At 41.5% G+C, this 17,743-nt stretch overlaps 1 protein-coding gene across 1 annotated transcript in view; it reads right to left on the reverse strand.

Moving 5' to 3' along the window:
- Nucleotides 1–2,974: 2,974 nt before the first annotated feature.
- LOC311133131 (V-set and transmembrane domain-containing protein 2-like protein) overlaps nucleotides 2,975–17,743 on the reverse strand; it is a gene marked incomplete at both ends in the record, with an annotated part of 28,584 nt that continues 13,815 nt past the window's right edge. The window contains 3 exons of the mRNA XM_084166566.1: nucleotides 2,975–3,289; nucleotides 5,047–5,088; nucleotides 6,836–7,002. Of these exons, the coding sequence (XP_084022692.1) occupies nucleotides 2,975–3,289; nucleotides 5,047–5,088; nucleotides 6,836–7,002 (524 nt within the window). The remainder of the gene's footprint in view (nucleotides 3,290–5,046; nucleotides 5,089–6,835; nucleotides 7,003–17,743) is intronic.

Here is a 17,743-nt window from a genome sequence, read left to right on the forward strand (position 1 = left end):
CCGTGAATGTAACATCACTCCACTTAAAACCGCACAAGACTCGTTATTGAGAAAGTATTTTTCAAAGGGATAAGAAGTCTCAGATATGTGTAATGGTTGGTTAGGGTCCTGTTTTTTTTTATGGTCGATATGGTCAGCAGGTGATAGGATGTGTAACACGGACCTCTATTGTTTAAACTAGGAAGTGCAATTAAGCAGGCTGAGGAGCACTGGTAATTGTAATTCATTGTTAGAACTGTGTGTGGCAGTAGAGGACCGCACCCCGATCAGTGTTTACAAATAGAGGGTAAGAAGAGAGAATAGTGAAAAAGGGGGACGTGTAACATTTCGTATTCCTTTGTTGTGTTCCCAAACCAACATATACCAACTGAAGGGACCAAATAAAAAAATGACAATTTTGGGGAAATTTAAAGAAGAAAAATATGACAGGAATTGTTCCATATATTTCCTAATATATTTCACAACGGCAGCATAACCTTGAGGATGTTGCATTCCACATCCCAGCTCTCCATTTAAATGTTCAGAGAGTATATAATGGTCACCTTACCTTCCAATGATATGTAATTAATGGTTTTACTTTTCTTTAACATAGAACTGTCCTTCAGTGTATAGCGACAACTTCATTCTACTCCAAATGTGTAATTCAAACAACTTACCAGCTAAGAAACTTTGAAGAGAAGCGTAAAAAACAATCAATTGATTCACACCTCATATTTGAATGCACTATCTGTAAGTCGCTCTGGGTAAGAGTGTGTGCTAATTGACTAAAAGGTACATTTTTAATGCTTGTACAGTTAATATATTATTCACAGGTATATATTAAACAAAACCCTGAATAACCCGTCTGTTTATCTTGGAAATACTAACAGGTGGTACATAGTCTGTCATAAAAGCTCAAAACACTGCAATAATGAAGCTGTGTCCTTACTCTGAAACAAGCTTCTATTCTCCTTACATGTAATTCATGACAACTATATCTGACAGATGGTTCAAAAAGTGCTTGCTGGTGTATTCCTGATCACAGCAAAGCATATGTAGAAGAATAGAAGCTCCATGGCCCTGTTGTGCATTTAATACCTCCCTTTCCTTCGCACATTTCAAACAGCGCACTCCGCCTATTGAGAATCAACTGTTTCATCAACCATCAAGTTCAAATGTTTTGATTTCTGTGAATTACTTTTTTTGTCTGACAAGAGATCACGCAGACATAACAGTACTTTAACTGAAACAATTAAAAACGATAATTCTAAAGACCAACGGTTTCCCCATCAAAATAATGTATTTAACAGAATAGATATCAAACAGCAGCACATGGATTGAAGAAGAAACACAGTCAAGAAGACGAACATGAAAAAAGTAAACAAAATAAACATACCTTAACTGTCATTTTAACTCTATTGATTAAATAATTGCACAAAAAAGCCCAACACTAGTTGGTAATACAATGACAAAAAAAGCAAGGATTAACATACTCTGGGGAGGTTTCTCTGACACAGATTAAGCCTAGTCCAGAACCAAAAATCATTCTCAATTGGGAATTTCCATTGAAAGTGCCTTTTCGTCCAGGACAGGCTTAATCTGGGTCCAGAAAACCAACCCATTATGTGCTATATGATTCATTTGGTTACTTACCACTGAATAAATTGTGTTGTGCTGATAGGAAAAGTGTGTGTGTTGTTGTGTGAAGACAATATTATACAGTTTATTCCAAGTGATGAAAGCATACATGTATGTTTGGGTTTCCGTTGGACATTCTAGAAGTGGTTTAAAAAGTTACACCATTTCGATACAAATTTCTCTAACAAAACATCAAAGCAAAATGTAAGTACAAACCAAAAAACAACTATCCAAAGTCCTTTTACAGACCTTTTTTTTGGTATACATTTCCATGAAACACCATTGAGGAATGAGGCATTTCAATGTATACATCACTGAGAGCAAAATCTCTCTATCAACTCAATCAAATCAAATAAATGTATCATGGGGTGTCTTTCTCTCCTTGTCTCCTTTACTCTATACCTACAGATAGGGAAAAACCTGGATTGGTTCCTACTCTATTGCCTTGTCCCTTTCCAGTCATTTCATATCAGTGCTTATGAAGGGAAGGAGACAAGGGAAGGAAGCTATTTTAGACTTTTGAGACACAGGCCTTACCTCCATCCTCTCCTCTCCCCCCAACAACACATTTACATTTACATTTTAGTCATTTAGCAGACCCTCATCTTCACCCATCGCAATCCCAGAGTCAGAAATCATGGACAAAGCATTTAAAGGTCCAATGAAACCATTTTTATCTCAATATCAAATCATTTCTGATTAACAATTAAGTACCTTACTGTGATAGTTTCCAAATACAATTGTCAAAAATAAACAAAAATAACTTCTTAAGAAAGAGCAATTTAAAAAAAAAAATGTTTTGCTAGGACTGTCTGGGAGTGGTCTGAGTGGGGAGGGGAAAACTAGCTGGCAGAGAGGTTTGAAACTATCTTTCTTATTTGTCCATTATGATTTCACCAGGCAGGCCAAACTCCATCCCACCAAAACAGGCTGAAATTTCAGGCGGTATTTTCAAACAGCTTTTACGCTAAATGGGCATTATCATCATTTTGACAATTTCACAGTATTATTCCATCCTCATAGTGTGGAAATATATATAAAACACAGGAAAAGGGCATGTTTTTGACTGCACTGGGGCTTTAACGAAAGCGACGCAAAATAACATTACATTGAGAACCAAGATAACGTACGATCATGCCCCCTGGTGGTCTCTGACAATCCTAATCCAAACAAGCATAAACAAATAGAAGACAAATAAACAAGCCAAACAAATCGATTCATAAATGAACACATAAATTAAGCAAAAAGAGTCCTGTTTTTGTCCAGGCCTCTCTGTGGGTGTTAACACAATCATCCTTCTTATGATAATCGGAAACATGCACTCCTGTTCTTCCCATCTGGACACAATAACCAGACTCTAGAGCACACAGCTCTCAGTGCAGTCCGTAGTGCTGTCATCGGCCGAACGCCTCTTCAGTTCCCGGCCCTCTTTTTGGTGTAGGTCCGCCTGGCTCCCCTGTCCCCTGTGCCGAGGCTCCTGATGCTGGGTGTCTGCCGACCCGTGGCCCAGGCTTCGTTCAGCCTCTACCTGGAGGTAGGCCCGGACGCGGTGGTGTTGCGCCACGCTGCCGCTGAAGTCAATGACGCGGCACTCGTAAGTGCCCTCGTCCGACCGCTTGATGCTGGAGAGGCGAAGCTTGTGGGAGATGTTGCTCCCGGCCACTTTTACCACCTGTGGCAGAAGATAATGTACAGTGAGGAAAAAAAGTATTTAGTCAGCCACCAATTGTGCAAGTTCTCCCACTTAAAAAGATGAGAGAGGCCTGTAATTTTCATCATAGGTACATGTCAACTATGAAAGACAAAATGAGAAAAAAAAAATCCAGAAAATCACATTGTAGCATTTTTTATGAATTTATTTGCAAATTATGGTGGAAAATAAGTATTTGGTCAATAACAAAAGTTTCTCAATACTTTGTTATATACCCTTTGTTGGCAATGACACAGGTCAAACGTTTTCTGTAAGTCTTCACAAGGTTTTCACACACTGTTGCTGGTATTTTGGCCCATTCCTCCATGCAGATCTCCTCTAGAGCAGTGATGTTTTGGAGCTGTCGCTGGGCAACACAGACTTTCAACTCCCTTTAAAGATTTTCTATGGGGTTGAGATCTGGAGACTGGCTAGGCCACTCCAGGACCTTGAAATGCTTCTTACGAAGCCACTCCTTCGTTGCCCGGGCGGTCTGTTTGGGATCATTGTCATGCTGAAAGACCCAGCAATGTTTCATCTTCAATGCCCTTGCTGATGGAAGGAGGTTTTCACTCAAAATCTCACAATACATGGCCCCATTCATTATTTCCTTTACACGGATCAGTCGTCCTGTTCCCTTTGCAGAAAAACAACCCCAAAGTATGATGTTTCCACCCCCATGCTTCACAGTAGGTATGGTGTTCTTTGGATGCACCTCAGCATTCTTTGTCCTCCAAACACGACGAGTTGAGTTTTTACCAAAAAGTTATATTTTGGTTTCATCTGACCATATGACATTCTCCCAATCCTCTTCTGGATCATCCACATGCACTCTAGCTAACTTCAGACGGGCCTGGACATGTACTGGCTTAAGCAGGGGGACACGTCTGGCACTGCAGGATTTGAGTCCCTGGCGGCGTAGTGTGTTACTGATGGTAGGCTTTGTTATTTTGGTCCCAGCTCTCTGCAGGTCATTCACTATGTCCCTCCGTGTGGTTCTGGGAATTTTGCTCACCGTTCTTGTGATCATTTTGACCCCACGGGGTGAGATCTTGCGTGGAGCCCCAGATCGAGGGAGATTATCAGTGGTCTTGTATGTCTTCCATTTCCTAATAATTGCTCCCACAGTTGATTTCATCAAACCAAGCTGCTTACCTATTGCAGATTCAGTCTTCCCAGCCTGGTGAAGGTCTACAATTTTGTTGCTGGTGTCCTTTGACAGCTCTTTGGTCTTGGCCATAGTGGAGTTTCGAGTGTGACTGTTTGAGGTTGTGGACAGGTGTCTTTTATACTGATAACAAGTTCAAACAGGTGCCATTAATACAGGTAACGAGTGGAGGACAGAGGAGCCTCTTAAAGAAGAAGTTACAGGTCTGTGAGAGCCAGAGATCTTGCTTGTTTGTAGGTGACCAAATACTTATTTTCCACCATAATTTGCAAATAAATTCATTAAAAATCCTACAATGTGATTTTCCTGATTTTTTTTTCTCATTTTGTCTGTCATAGTTGACGTGTACCTATGATGAAAATTACAGGCCTCTCTCATCTTTTTAAGTGGGAGAACTTGCACAATTGGTGGCTGACTAAATACTTTTTTTTCCCCACTGTATTTGTAAATCATAAGCGTATTAATCATATTCCTCAGTATCAATAGTATGTAAGTTGACAATGAGTTAATCATGTTTAGCAACACCAATTTAGTTTCCAGTGCAGTACTGTACACTGATGTGTCTACTCACACTTATTTTGGTGGCATCTTTAGACATCTCCATGGGAACCACCTATAAGGAATTGATGGAAAGAAGTCAGGCATATGGCTGAAATAACATTAGCAAGTGACATACAGTATCAGTATAGATAAGAATCAAATATTACTTGAAATATGTCGACACACTTTCAAATATGTTACACGTCCGATCATCAACAAATGAAAATGTGTTAAAGTCCACCACCTGAAAATGGGATGTAGTTCTGTGTACATATTTTAGCTTTCACACATCAGCAATTCAAAACCTTTAGCACTGTGATCAAATAAACTATTTCCTCTCCACACTGGGTAGCCTAATATCTTGGTTGTTGTTATGTCATAGGATGAGGAGGGGTGTTGTACAAAACAGCAATTGGATCGTCTCTAACCAATCAGATTATCAAAACCAATGACACATTTTCAAACCGCTGCTTTACATACGTGTGTTCTGGCTCTGGCCTAACCCATCCGGAGCAAGGAGTCTGGAAAGCCCGGCAAGTTATGTCACTGGGTAGCCTAATATCTTGGTTGATGTTCTGTTATTGGGTAGCTAATTACATTTACATTTTAGTCATTTAGCAGACGCTCTTATCCAGAGCAACTTACATGAGCAATTAGGGTTAAGTGCCTTGCTTAACGGCACATCAAAATATTTTTCACCTAGTCGGCTCGCCGATTAGAACCAGTGACCTTTCGGTTACTGGCACAACGCTCTTACCCACTAAGCTACCTGCCGCCCAGGTATCTTGGTTGTTATGTCACTGGATAGCCTTATATCTTGATTGTTATGTCACTGGGTAGCCTAATAGCTTGGTTGTTTTTATGTCACAGGGTAGCCTAAGATCTTGTTTTTTGTTATGTCACTGGGTAGCCTAATATCTTGGTTGTTTTTATGTCACTGCGTAGCCTAAGATCTTGTTTTTTGTTATGTCACTGGGTAGCCTAATATCTTGGTTGCTGTTGCACTGGGTAGCCTAATTTCTTGGTTGTTGTTGTTTCCACTAGCTAGCTATTTCGGGGTGTCGTGTGAAGAAGACATCTGGGAAAGTTGGGGAGGGGAAGGAATTATTTTGGGGCATAGGTATGCATTATGCATCGAACAGAGATGTGGAAAATCTAATTCTTCCTTAGTGCCAATTATAGTGTCTAGCACCACAGCAGGAGCTCGAGTTTCCCTAAGTTAGAGAAGTCAACCTGCTCCCACAGTGCTAGAAAAATGCTAATCAGCAATTATCTATTCTTTCCCGTGCCAAGGGCTACAGCTAATGTATTTCCTCTGCCTGCTGTATTGTAGGCTAATGTGGATTCAGTCGATTCAGTTCTGTCCACAGTAATGTACATTATCTCTTTGTATGGCAATAGTGCGTTAACAAAGTCTATGTGGGCTTAATTAATGTTTTTTGCATGATGATGATAATCAGATACAGGGTTCCTCTTTTAAGAAACAAGCACATAAGTCAAGTGAATATTGCATTGACCTGTAAGGGAGGAGGTTATACACATGCCGACACGCGTATCTCAAGTTAGGATTTAGGGCTCCATTTGTAACCTTTCAACAGACAAACCAGGGTTGACAGTTACTAATCTCTTAGTGGGTGGGTCTATATTGTTTCATTGTTCTCATGAAGTCCTGAGCAAACACAAACACTGCTACTCTAAGTCGAACAGAATCACAGACAGTTACTCGGATTCAATAACTCATAGGTGTCACCCCTGGCCAATAACATTATCCCTTAAATAACATTCTCCCTGCGACCATAACGTTTCTCTCAGCGTCTCACCTGATTGGTGGTCCAGGCGGGTTTCTCTGACCAGTCTCTGTGGTTCTTCATGTACCACCACTGGATCTCCAAGGAGTAGGAGGGGCCCGCCCCCCGGAACGAACAGGCCATCTCCACGTCCTGACCACTCTGCGTCATGATGTCATGAGGAACCTCCGTGAAGACAGCTGAGTGGAGAGAGAGAGAGAGCATAGGGAAGAGTATTTATACACCTGAAAAGTGACCGACCAATCAAGCAGTCAAGCAATCAATGAAACAAATTACTCTAACATCTGTAAAATCTGTAACTTTCCTTCCCAGTGAAGAAACCCACCCCCAAAGTGTACAAACAAGTGCAGGGGTACCACTGGAAATAAAGGTTATAGATCACAGGTTAAAAATCCTAATTTTCTCCAGCGAAGGGCACTTTGGGGATCTTAGAGAGGATTTTCTTGTATGCTGTTGGGAGATGTGTCTTTAAGAAAGGGAGATATGTTTTGTGTGTCTTAGTTCATTCGTTTAGACATTGGAAATATATCAGACAAATTTAACTTTACCGGATAATCTAATTACATTTTTGAATCATGCTTCTTATGGATGTTGTCCTTCAGGTAATGAGAAGCATGAGTACAAAATGTCTGTTAAATGTTGCCAAACATTTTGCTACAGAAAATGAAAAAGAGTGTTTCTTATTGGACAAGTCCAGGTAGTCCGTCCATATTGCAGTCCATTTTCTTCCATTTGGTGCCTAATGAATAGGACCCAGCTCTGCTGACTCAGACAACGTCATGTGTGGGCTTTTTTTTTTTTTTTCCTAATCCTTCAGAGGGCTAAAGTAGCCTGGGACATTTCTCAAATGAAGACATCACTCCCCCATATCCCTTATATACCCCCACACATCTAGCTATTAGGCTAAATCCTCTTACCAGTTCCGTTTAAAACACATTGCTAATTCAAGAGACTAATCCTCCTTTATAACTTCACCACCACAGAGACTTCCTCCACCGAGAGCTTCAGTCTTATAGACAAGTCTATGGAAGATAAAGTAGTCAAGGGTATTTTGTTTAAGCGATGTGCTGTTGTTTAAGATGCACCATCTGCCGACTATTACGAGGATAAAACTTCAGCAAGAAACAACAGGCGGATCAAGATAATTAAGTTGAAGGGCACTTTGGGGATCTTAGAGAGGATTTTCTTGTATGCTGTTGGGAGATGTGTCTTGAAGAAAGGGAGATATGTTTTGTGTGTCTTAGTTCATTCGTTTAGACATTGGAAATATATCAGACAAATTTAACTTTACCGGATAATCTAATTACATTTTTGAATCATGCTTCTTATGGATGTTGTCCTTCAGGTAATGAGAAGCATGAGTACAAAATGTATCATAATAAATAACTACTTCAATTGATATGGATGGTAAGATTGTGAGATGTGTCTTATCTAAAAGATATACTCCTGTGGAAAAGGATGATCGTAGTGTTGTAGGTAACAATGTGTGGTGAAACTAGATGTGTGTTCAGTACATTCAGTTCCTGATCTACAAAGTGTAGAAGCTGAGCCTGAGGTCATGTGGTTGTAGACTCATCACACCCCATTGAGTCTCACGTTTTAGACTGTAAAGGTCTCTCTCTCTAATTTGCTCTCTCTCCTTCTCTTCCGCCATATTGATTGTATATGACTATGTACTTACAGTGATGAATTTTTGTGGGAGTGAGTGCTTTTTCCTTGTATAAGTGGGTCTCTCCTATTTGTTCACTTTATATTCTTGCACAAATGTTGTTTCTCAGTAAACAGACCTTTGCTCTAAGAAAATAATATTTAGCAAAAGGACACAAAAGGAGGACAAAAGCAAAAGGTCCATAAGATAAAAGGTCCATAACCACTGATGCACTTCAAAAGACAAACGCTTTAAGCCTGAGAGGAAAAGATGAGTTCTGATTTCCCTGTCCGTCTGAGTCCATAAAACAGATGAGTGTGAGGGCGCCTCATTTCTGTGGGGTCCATCCCACCAAGATTGTGGGAAGATCTCAATTTCATACTCCTCCTCAATGTTCCCTCTAAAAAATTTTCCGCACTGAGCAAATTTCAGGTCTGCTGAGCGCACACTTAAACTTTGTGAAAATTCTGTGCGACTTCTGGCGTGCGTTTATTGTGAACACTGAAGCTGTACCCGCTTTAAGTTACCATTATAACAGTGGCCAAGTAGGCTACTGTGGCTATTTGATCATAATGTAGGCCTATCAGTGTGGCCTACCATAAAAAACAATGGAGAAGATGCATCCCATAACATTTTAACATGGAAATAGCTGTTCTATCATTCAGCCTACAGTAGCAGCCAATGTGTGGTGTTCAATGTAGGTCTACATTCCATGAGACCTTTGAAAAAAACATGTAGGGATTGACATTAAACTGTTCATCCACTTGTCCTTCAGACAAGGAGGTGACTGAAAATGTTGTGTTGTTTGATGCAAGAAACCACTTCACAAAATAAAATGCATTATTATTCCCATACCATTACTACAGAGAAACAGACAAATTATGCTACACTCTGCCTATCGGCTACATAGCTTATTCAAGCCTTTCTCAAAATACAACACTGCCCCTTTAAGACAGAAAATAAGCTCATTACCTGACTTGCTTTCAAAGATGGCTAAAAAAGCATGTGTTTTGTGCTCTTGTAGGAAGCAACCCCTCCCCCATTACTGACTAGAAATTAGCTATATCTGGGCTAATAACTCACTAACTAGCAAAGAATATGAACAAATGTGCACATGTTGCATTGAAAGTGGCTAATATTGCATCGATTCGATCACAATTCCCACAGTAGAGGAGTATGCAATTGAGATCTTCCCCTTGACGTCAAACCAAACCCTCATGCGTTTATGAAAGAGAAGTGAAGTTTGAACTGTGAAATTATGTTAGCCTGCTGCCGTTAGCTAAGTGGTGTTAGCTAAGTTGCTTGCTAATTAGTATTAGATGAGTTTGCTAATTGGCGCTAGCCATTCAAAAGTATTGCATTACCCATGCAATTAGAACACTACAGATGCTAGTATTATGAAGCTGTAATGACGGTATTTTTTTGTTGCATATATTTTCTGTTCAAACTCAGATTTTGGAGTGCACTTCCCCTTTAACATGCCAGACTCATTTTACATTTACAGACTCAAACTGTATATTTAAAGGTGATTAGAGGGGTGGTAAATCAGGACAGCTGTATTCTCATCCTCATAAATAATCCTCCTTCTGAGAGCCCCTGCTGATCAAATAGACTAGAATATTTAGGCAGAGAGAAGAGAGAGAAGAGAGAGAAGAGAGAGAAGAGAGAGAAGAGAGAGAATAGAGAGAATAGAGAGAAGAGAGAGAAGAGAGAGAAGAGAGAGAAGAGAGAGAAGAGAAAGGCCCAAATGTGTAATTGATATTCCATCAGGCCTGTGGATCTGTGGCACAGCTGGGAGGGAGTTAAAGAAAGAAGGAAAGAGAAAGAGGGGGGTTGAGGACTGACTGACTGAGCTCCCATGAGTCGTGCCCTGGATGCTCCGCTGCTCACGGCCAGGCAGTGTCCTCATTTGTGAGGAAAGAGAGAGGGAAAGGGACAGAGGGAGAGGAGAGAGGAGAGAGGGAAAGATGAGATGCACCCAACAACACTTATGGAGGGCATTGTACAGAACGACTGTATAAAACTGGGTGAAAACTGCTCACACATGAATAAGGGGTGCCTACACACTGGAAATTCTCCAAAGGGTGTATTACACAGAACAGAAAGTGACACTATCATTCACGATCCTCGTCTTTTGAATCATGTGCAGGCAGGCACCTTCCTTTTGAAAACTTGTTTAGTGGGACATCCAAATTCATGTGTAGCCTAAACCCACAATAGGAACAGTGCTTGTGGTAGTCTACTGACAAGAGCGTTTGTTACACAATACAGACATTTGTAGGCTTAGCATATCCATCTAACTAACTGGCTAGAAGCTAAACATTAACACAAATAAACAGGTGAAGGATGGTGGTTGATCGAAAGAGAAGATGAACAATAATGATCATAGTGAAGTTAAGGCAGACACAGTGTATGACACATTTTTAAACAACGAACTACATCTTTGGTTCATGATCACTTTCATATGAGCAGAGAAAGAAAGGCAGTGAATGGAGTTTTGATCGGATTTCGGAAATCAGATATAATTAAATGCATAGAAATAGAATGAATAGAACGGACGTATCATTGACTTGAATGGCGACGCCCGTTCTATTCACTATATTTCTATGCATTTAATTCTATCCGATTACCGAAATCCGATCAGATCACTTTTGAAAAACTGGGCCCTGAAGCTATAGCCTAACAGATAAAACCTTAAAGCAAAGTCATCTCAAGGACAGCACTATGCATGGAGCCCTGTGTGAGGCTTATATTTGGGATTCCACACCGTAGTAGGATGGTCTTATAAGATCCTAAACTTTCAATTCCCCTAGCCCAAAAGAGATGTACTAAAAAGACTAATTCTGCAGACTCAAGCTTTGTCTCTCTATTTCCCCTCCCTCTCGCTCGCTTGCTATCTTTCACTCTCTCATTCTGTGTATCCCTTTCTTGTTCCTTCTCTCTCTCTCTCTCTCTCTCTCTCTCTCTCTCTCTCTCTCTCTCTCTCTCTCTCCTCTCTCTCTCTCTCTCTCTCTCTCTCTCTCTCTCTCTCTCTCTCTCTCTCTCTCTCTCTCTCTCTCTCTCTCTCTCTCTCTCTCTCTCTATCTCTCTCTCTCTCCCTCCCTACCCTACAGTTTCAAACTCACACAGAGTTGCTGTCTTCCTCTCAAACAAACCCTCATCGTTCTCTCTCTTGGTTCCCTTCACATTGTGAGCTGTTGCCTCTTCTCAATGTCTCTCTCTCTCTCTCATTCTCCTTCCTCCCATTCTATACCCCCTCACTCCCTCTCCATCATCGCTCTCTCTATATCACCCTCCCACACACACCTCTCTCTCTCTCTCCCTCTCTCTCTGTACAGAGAGTGTACAGCCCCTGTTCCTGCTGTCCTGTCTGGCGTACGGTGATGCTCTCGCACTACCAGTGGCACACTAAAGCTGGGTTTCCCAAACTCCATCCACGTTTTGGTTTTTGCCCCTGCACTACACAGCTGTATATGTGTGTGACTGCAATGTGTGTGTGTTCGGAGGGTTTGTTGATGTTTGTGTGTTTGTATGAATGCGTGCATGTGTCTGCGTTTGTGTAGGTGTGTGTCAGCGCAAAGTGGGAAGGAAGTCTCTAGGTAGAAATGCCAACCATGATGTCCTTTGATACTGCGAGAGAGGACGGATGCATGCAGCCATGGCCCTGCCAATTTACACCCACTCCTCTTCCCACCGACCCCTATGACTCTGTACTCGCTAATCCCACAACACGCTCCCTCTCCACAACACCCCCAGCCCCACACACAATCCTGGATTCAGGAAGCTGGATACAGATTTATCCAAGCACAGAGAATTAGAGCCATTTCAAAGATCAAAGATGAAAACAAGAATTGTATCCTCTGTGCAGAGAAAGGAAGGCAGACAGGGACAGAGTACATCTGAGAAAAAATTACACGGAAGAGTGATTCTCTATGCAATGACTGCATGCAAGGAAAACAGTGTATTCTTTTGCAAAAACAACATGGTTATGTTCTTAATTAGAGTCGTTGTTTTTCTTAATCATGTAGTGGTAGAGAGTGTTGTCATGTGGTATTATTTTAATTTAGCGAATTCGCTGTTTCTTAGTGTTGTTCGTGCTTGTTTATGCCTGTTTTAGAAACTTGCAAATACCTGGGTTTCATATCACTATTATTCAAAATGTAAATACAGAGTAAGAAAGAGAACTAGATAGATCTATAGTCTCCAGTTAGAAAGACAGACAGATACACATGGCGATGATAGACAGACAGACCGATAGAAATATAGATAGGTCTCAGTGGCTGGCAATAGACCTGGCTCAAAGTAGTATTTGTTTTCTTTCAGTTACTACTGTATATGTGCGCTTGTGTGGGCAGGGCTTGCACACTTGGGACTATTTCATTGGTTTAATTGCACCAGGCAAGCTAAATCAAGGGCACCTAAAGTGTTTGGAGACAATAAATACTATTTTGACCCAGGTCTAGTTTTGAAACCTAGCCTAAATACAAACAGAAAAGGTATCTTTATGTACAATCTGTCTGTCATAGTAGGGTTAGGGTTAGTTTCATTCTACTCCATCATGTAAGTACAAATACTACCCAATAGGAACAGATGATGCCAAACACTTTGCTATTAATGCATGAACCACGCGTGTATCTGTAAAGAGAATGTCTAGACCTACAAGGACAATGGCGTATTTAAGATGCAACACTTTTTGTCACTGTTTTGTCCTATATCAGGGGTTTCCCAAACTCAACCCTTGTTTTTTTACTATTGTGCAGGAAACCAGGAGACCAGAGGAGGTTATTAGTGAGTTCATCATACTGGCCACTAAGGCTGACTGAGATAAGTGGTAGAGGTTATTAGTGCTGTCGTCAACTGATCAGAGATCAGATACTGGCCACTACGGCTGACTGAGATAAGTGGTAGAGGTTATTAGTGCTGTCGTCAACTGATCAGAGATCAGATATTAGCCAGAGAGGCTAACGCTAACCATGAGGCCAGATATAGGTGCTCTGGTGTTAGATTAATTAGCATTAGCCTGCCACAATCCACTCGTTCCTACTAATGGGAGCGAGGTGGCCTTAATTAACACTCCTACTGTGAGGGGTCAGAGCAGAGGAAATGAGGAAGGAGTTACATATCCTTTAAGCCCTGTTTTGTGATCAATTTTGTTATTGTATTTCATAGCAATGTAAAACCCCATGCAGGGGGATCCAATCTAAAAAGTAAACAGGGTTGGGCCTGGTTAGTACTTGGATGGGAGACACATGTTGTTATTGTTTATTTAAAGCTCTTTATAGTAGCTTATATCCAACCTAATACTTTTCAATCAACATAGCACTGCCTACACACCCACACATAAATACATATAAGTCATTTAGCAGACGCTCTTAACCAGAGCGACTTACAGTTAGTGAGTGCATACATTTTTTATACTGGCCTCCCGTGGGAATCGAACCCACAACCCTGGCATTGCAAGCGCCATGCTTTACCAACTGAGCTACAGGAGGCCTACCCACAAACTCACTCACTCACACACATCTCCACCCACTCACCCACCCACTCACCCAGCCACCCACTCACTCACCCACTCACTCACTCACTCACTCACTCACTCACTCACTCACTCACTCACTCACTCACTCACTCACTCACTCACTCACTCACTCACTCACTCACCCACCCACCCACTCACATCAACACTTCTTCATGCTGAGCACACACTTGCATCTATCTACAACACATGCCCAAATCATCACCACTAGCAAATCATGCTCGGACAAGAAGCTCTGCCTCTCTCTCTCTCTCCCAGTCTCCTTGCCTTATCGACCTGACAGTTGTCAAATTGCCTTGCAGCTCAGTATGCAGGCTTCTCTTCCAGCCACCTATGAAACATGACTTGTAGACAAACAGGCTATATCCCAGGGTGCTTTGTGCCGACATCAGGTCCTGACAGGCCTGCTCAGCAAACATCTGACAGGTTTGTGACTTAAATCAAATTATTGTGGTGGGAAAATCATTCCGCTAAATTTAGCTGAACGTTAAAACAACATGACGCATACATCCAGCCTGCTTCAATGGCCACACGCCGCTGAGAACGAGCACAGAAAACAAGCGACAACATTTGAATTTCAATACTATTGAAGGAAGGTCTGCACTCATGAATTTGGGATGAAAAAACCCCCACCTTTGTGGTATTTCGTAAAATCCAGAAAATAATCCAAGGAGAGTGGAGCATTTTCTAACTTGACCCATTATTTTTTTAGTTAACTTGAAAATTGCTACACTCGGCCTAGCTAGCCAACAACTTTAAATTTGCTAGATGGTGCAGACCCCATCATGAAACTCATAAAGGCAGCGGTGTCATAATTCTCCCCTCAGCTGTGGCAGACGATGCTCGTTTGAAGATGCAGCACATGCATTTTTAAACGCCCTACGCACACATGTAGTTGTTCACTGTATTGCTTGGAGTGCGATGATAGAAATGTGGTTGTGACACACAGAGACTGCCGGCTGCTGTCGACTGAAGCCTCATTAACAATGAAAAGGGGAGAAGTAATGAAATAAAGCGGAAAGTGACGGTAAATAAATACACAAACAAATGAATATATATATAGCACAATCTCGAGAGACCCCACTCCGTATATTCGCTTCCTCCTCCCAGTGAGTCCAACATGAAATGAGATAGATAAATTCAGCTAGTGATCTGTCAATCTCTCTCTCTCTCTCTCTCTCTCTTTCTCTCTCCCTCATCTTTCTCTCTCTCTCTCTTTCTCTGTCAGACTCTCCAAAGGGAATTGAATGTGTTAGGCCGAATCACAGCAGTCTAATTAGCATGGGCAATAGCCGCATGGCTAATAAGTGTCTCACCACAGCAACGAGAGAGTGTGTGTGTGTGTGTTGTTCGGTCGTGTGGGAGTCTGGAACCGAGAATCAGATGAATTGTTAAAGTTCATCACTCATTCTCTCTATCCATTCCCCGTTCTGCTTCCTTTCTCACACTTATTTTCTGTCTAAATGCCTAAATAGTCCTCCGCAGCCAACAGAGAGTAGTGATTGTAGTCACTGGGTCGTTCCCATCTCTTTGCCTTTGTGTGTAGTTACTGTTCTTGCAACTTTGTAACTGAACTGCCATATCATGGAAATTAGTACATTTAGGAATGTAGTTTTAGGAACTTGAAAAATCTCTGAAGCATAATTTGCATGCAGGTCCTGTAGTAATATGACATAATAAGTAATGACTTATTACAGAGGTAGTTAACATATTATGCTAACTACCACTGTAATAAGTCATGACTTATTATGTCTTGTCAGTCTTATACCTGCAGAGAGTGATTTAGGAGCACCATCATCCCACACTTAAACATACTAAGAGGCTGTGGGTGATACACAGTGTAAGGTATTTGATGTAAGAGCAGTGTCTGGAAACAGTGGGGGAATCCGTCTCGCCGTTAAGTGAAAAAATATATATATTGAAATGTACCACCCTGAGGTGACAGACTGCAATATCAAAGGGTCATTGACTCATCGCTTTGAGTCACGTCCAGAGTGGGAGAGACGGAAAATAGATACATGAAGCTATAAGAAAAGGGATATAGACTGAGTATACAAAACATTCGGAACACCTTCCTAAAATTAAGTTGCACCCTCTTTTGCCCTCAGAACAGCCTCAATTTGTCAGGGCATGGACTCTACAAGGTGTCGAAAGCGTTCCACAGGGATGCTGGCCCATGTTGACTCCAATGCTTCCCACAGTTGTGTCAAGTTGGCTGGATGTCCTTTGGCTGGTGGACCATTCTTGATACACACAGGAAACTGTTGAGCGAGCAGCGTTGCAGTTCTTGACACAAACCGTTGCACTTGGCACCTACTACCATACCCCGTTCAAAGGCACTTCAATATTTTGTCTTGCCCATTCACCCTCTGAATGGCACACATACACAATCCATGTCTCAATTGTCTCAAGGCTTAAAAATCCTTCTTTAACCTGTCTCCTCCCCTTCATCTACACTGATTGAAGTGGATTCAACACGTGACATCAATAAGGGATCATAGTTTTTACCTGGATTCACCTGGTCAGTCTATGTCATGGAAAGAGCAGGTGTTCCTAATGTTTTGTACCCTCAGTGTATATACCAGTTTTCCAGCACAAAGAAACCCCATGTAACCCTGCACCAAGGTGAATGCATGTAGCCCTTGAGTAACACCCCTTGGAAATGAAAAATGTGCATTTAAGTGATTAATGAGTTAGGGCAGTCAGAAGGGAATAGTTGCTGTAACAAGCTGTTGCTTCTTGTAGATGGGTAATTTATCATATTCAGTGTAGTGTAGTGTAATGTTGTGAGGTAAAATTAACATACACTGAGTTTACAAAACATTAGGAACACCTTCCTAATATTGAGTTGCACCCCCTTTTGTCCTCAGAACAGCCAAAATTCATCAGGGCATGGACTGTACAAGGTGTCGGAAGTGTTCCACAGGGATGTTGGCCCATGTTGACTCCAATACTTCCCACAGTTGTGTCAAGTTGGCTTGATGTCCTTTAGGTGGTGGACTATTCTTGATAAACACGGGAAACTGTTAAGCATGAAAAACCCAGCAGTGTTGCAGTTCTTGACACACTCAAACCGGTGTGCCTGGTACCTTCTACCATACCACGTTGAAAGGCACTTCAATATTTTGTCAATAAGGGATCATAGCTTTCACCTGAATTCGCCTGGTCAGTCTATGTCATGGAAAGAGCAGGTGTTCCTAATGTGTTGTATTCACAGCGTACATTATAATGTCTATAAACACTTCAAGTAGATAACGTTCTTTAAATGCATTTGTTGTTGTTAAACACTTCATCATACAAGAAAGACCAAGAGAAAAACTCCCCAAAAGTATGTTATCAACTTGTTATTGTCAATAAACCGTTGGATATTTGAAAAATCTTGATATCACCCTTCTTTAATGCGTCAAGGGATTTCCCTACAGTTACCGTCGGCCGCTCATAACCAAAATATGAGAGAACGTCATAGTACTGATAAACAAAAATCTAGTCTGGGAATTCGCTGAGAAGCCAATAACTGCCAAGGCAGCTTAGGGTCACCGTCGGGTCGAGCTGGCAGAACCTCCTTGGGGAAATAATGGCTTGTTGTGAGACCTTCAGCCTCCATTCAAGCTGGAAGGTAAAACAATAAAATAAGAATGAGCCGGTAATCAACCCAGGAGCTGTCTGCCTGTAGTTGCTGATATTCGGGGCTCAGGAGTGAATTTTTCATAGCCCTGGGGACAGGTGGCTCAGAGGC

The sequence above is a fragment of the Coregonus lavaretus genome, assembly GCF_964263955.1.
Source record: "Coregonus lavaretus genome assembly, chromosome: 8".
NCBI classification, from domain to species: domain Eukaryota; kingdom Metazoa; phylum Chordata; class Actinopteri; order Salmoniformes; family Salmonidae; genus Coregonus; species Coregonus lavaretus.